This window comes from Octopus bimaculoides, chromosome 27 (genome assembly GCF_001194135.2).
Source record: "Octopus bimaculoides isolate UCB-OBI-ISO-001 chromosome 27, ASM119413v2, whole genome shotgun sequence".
Taxonomy (NCBI): Eukaryota; Metazoa; Mollusca; class Cephalopoda; order Octopoda; family Octopodidae; genus Octopus; species Octopus bimaculoides.
The window spans coordinates 8,246,866-8,250,607 of NC_069007.1; the positions used below are offsets into that span (position 1 = coordinate 8,246,866).

The 3,742-nt window shown below is 36.9% G+C and overlaps 1 protein-coding gene across 1 annotated transcript in view; it reads left to right on the top strand.

Moving 5' to 3' along the window:
- Positions 1-345: 345 nt before the first annotated feature.
- Positions 346-3,742, top strand: part of LOC106876114 (aquaporin-11) — a 19,520-nt gene continuing 16,123 nt past the window's right edge. Inside the window, exon 1 of the mRNA XM_014924524.2 lies at positions 346-408. Within this exon, the coding sequence (XP_014780010.1) occupies positions 346-408 (63 nt within the window). The remainder of the gene's footprint in view (positions 409-3,742) is intronic.

Sequence of the window (3,742 nt, forward strand, 5' to 3'; positions counted from 1 at the left end):
ATATATTAAAATATTGAAACACACCTGACCAGTTCCACATTAGATTTTCAAAATTGCATAGTATATGGGGCTGTGTCACAAATTATGTCTATTATGACTGTTATTATGAAAATGGTTTGCTTTTAAAGTAGGAATCTGGCTCAGGACGCTATTCATTAACATAATACTTGATTGATCAACATTGCTATATTAAGCCCATGCATCTGTGTGTATGTTCATATATAGATTAACTGTGCGTGTGTATGTATATATATGTGTGTGTGTGTGTGTATATAAATTTATGTGCATATATATATATATATATATATATATAGATAGATAGATTAACTTAGAGTCTAAGAACACATGTATTCTAAAAGGTTCATCGAAAGCGCTCAGACACTACGAAAAAAACTTCTTCCCAAAAAGGTTAGTAACATCCTGATAAAAGATCTTATAACTTAAAAAAAAATAATAATTTAAAAAACAAATGTCTCCTTTATACTTAAAAAAACTGTATTAAGTAATTTTTCACAAAGGCTTGCAAATGTATCTATCTATCTATCTATCTATCTATCAATATATGTATATAGGCCATGACAGACAGACAGAGGGGATGTTCTTGAACCCAAGGATTATAAACTTATGGAGACAATATTTACATATTGCCTCAAGAAACACAATCTCATGATTCAGGGAAACAGTTGCATAATCAAGTACCTGCATGGCTGCAGAACTATATTGTGTGGAAACAATTGTAGTGATTAAAAAATAAATGTCCAGCCATACCCCTTGTTGTTGACCCCAATTTTTTCAGTTATATATTCACACATGACAGAAACCCAAACGCAAACCTGGAAGTACATATAATACTACTACCAAATAGCACAGGGTGAAATCTGAAGGTGTACGAGCTTTATTCTGTACTCCACTACGTTCTTAATAGAATATACCATAGCTATATATATATATATATATATATATATATATATATATATATATATATATATATATATATATATATGTATATGTATATATATATATATATAGATAGATATATAAAGACATAATAAAGAATAGAGAATTATGCACCCATAATTAAAATTTTCAAACATAAGATTCCAACACTTGTTTCTGTTATACAAAAGTGTCTTTGGGTCCTTATTTGTAATAATTCTGTGCAGCCACTCACTTCATATTAAATGAGTCTGATGGCAATAAGACATCCTTTCGATCCAGCTCAGGATTTAGCAACCAGGTGGCGGTACAACTGTAGTTGTTGGTTTTACATGATCGGGATTCCTAATGTTTCCTCCTGGTCAATATGGTTAGCCAAGTTTGGATTTTAACAGAGTGCACCTAAGGCATCTGCCTGAATTTTAAAATCCCTATTCCTTTGTGTTATGTATATATGTTTGTAGGTCTGTCTGTCTGTCATTATTCAGTTTATTTGAAGATTTCTTGCAAATAGAGAAAGATCCAGTTTCTAACCGAGATCCAAGGTCCCTTCATTGGAATTTCAACATCAACAACAAGGTATTTTTGTTTGTATGTATGTCTGTGTTTGTCTCCCCAACATCGCTTGACAACGGATGCTGGAGTGTTTACGTCCCCGTAACTTAGTGGTTCAGCAAAAGACCAATAGAATAAGTACTAGGCTTACAAAGAATAAGTCCTGGGGTCGATTTGCTCGACTAAAAGGCGGTGCTCCAGCATGGCCGCAGTCAAATGACTGAAACAAATAAAAGAATAAAAGAATATATATATATATATATATATATATACAAACATTGTCATTGTCATCATCATTTAGCACCTGTTTTCCATGCTGGCATGGGTCAGAGAGTAAGCCAGGGAGTTGCACCAGCCTTTTACATGTCACAGTTGCCTTTTACTTGTCACAGGTGCCTTTTATGTGCCACCAGTGCCTTTTGTGTCACTGTTGCCTTTTACGTGCCACCAGTGCCTTTTATGTATCACTGTTGCCTTTTATGTGTCACTAGCACAGATGTCTTTTCCGTGCCACCGGTGCCTTTTATGTGCCACCAGTGCCTTTTATGTGCCACCAGTGCCTTTTATGTGTCACTGGCACAGATGTCTTTTCCGTGCCACCGGTGCCTTTTATGTATCACTGTGCATGGGTGCCTTCTATGTGTCACTTCCACAGGTACCTTTTACGTGCCACTGGTATGAGTGCCTTTTATGTGTCACCGGTGCCTTTTACGTATCACCAGTACAGGTGCTTTTTGCACATCACCAGCACAGGTGTCATGGCCGTACATGCCTTTAGTGTGTCTCTGACACTGGCCACGCCTACAGTTTCACTTAGCTTGATATGTCTTCTCAATTCCAAAAAATCACCAAAAGCCTCGATCGCTTGTCATTGTTTCCTTGAGACTCAACATATGTTTGTGATTTATTGATCGAAAGAAAGTATTCAATTGTATTGAAGCCTCAGCTGTGCTTCAGGTCTTTTAATTGACTTGGTGATACGTTAAGCATGTGTAGAGTTTATCTAGAAAATCTATAGCTGACAAACGTCATCTATAAGACTTTATACTGAAGCAGGAAAGATCTGTATTAAAAGAGGAGTAAAACAAGGGGATCTAATCCACCCAGGCTTTTTAAATACTGCACTGGAAGCTATCTTTGAAAACCTTATCTGAGATGAAAATAAAAAGGAATCATCATCATCATCATCATCATCGTTTAACGTCCACCTTCCATGCTAGCATGGGTTGGACGATTTGACTGATGACTGGCAAACCAGAAGGCTGCACCAGGCTCCAATCTGATTTGACAGAGTTTCTACAGCTGGATACCCTTCCTAACGCCAACCACTCAGAGAGTGTAGTGGGTGCTTTTACGTGCCACTGGCACGAGGGCCAGTCATGTGGTACTGGCAACAGCCATGCTCAAAATGGTGTTTTTTTTTATGTGCCACCTGCACGGGAGCCAGTCCAGCGGCACTGGCAACGACCTCGCTCAAATGATTTTCTAACGTGCCACCGGCACAAGTGCCAGTAAGGCGACACTGGTAACGATCACGTTCAAACGGTGCTATTTACGTGCCACTAGCATGGAAGCCAAACAGCTGCTCTGGCAATGATCACGCTCGGACGGTGCTGTTAGTGCTCCACTGGCACAGGTGACAGTCATTGAATATGGTTCAATTATGATTTCGATTTCACTTGTAATAAATTGTTTTTAATGGTGGAACTTGAAGTAGATAAAGCTATATATAATAGCAAGTTGAACATTATGTTTAAAAAGTAACGTTACTTGAAAAAAGGGTTGTCCTGATTTCTTTTATATCAATCTAAGTTTATGAATTCTTATGATGTAAATAAATCTTTTGTTTCACTTATTTCAGTTATTGGACTGTGGCATTTTGTTTGACGAGTTAATAATTCTGTCAGCTTGAGTTTTAAATAATAGGGATATAAAGCACTGATGCTCAACCATTTGGATCCTTCTGATTTCTATTTTACTCGGGTGGACCCCTCACACCCATTTGATGTTTAAGAAAGTCCTATTATATTTCTATACTTAAATATTACAATTATAAGGCTATCTTTCGTTTTAATGTCAATTCCTGTCAACTGAAGCACATGCTTTTGTTTACATCTAATCAGCCTTTTCCGTAAAGGAGGGATTTTCTTTCTTTCTTTCTTTGCCTCTCCCTCTCTCTCTCTCGCTCTCTATGTGATGTCCTTTTGTTCTTTCAACTTGTTAAAAATATATTCTGTATCTATGAAACTCT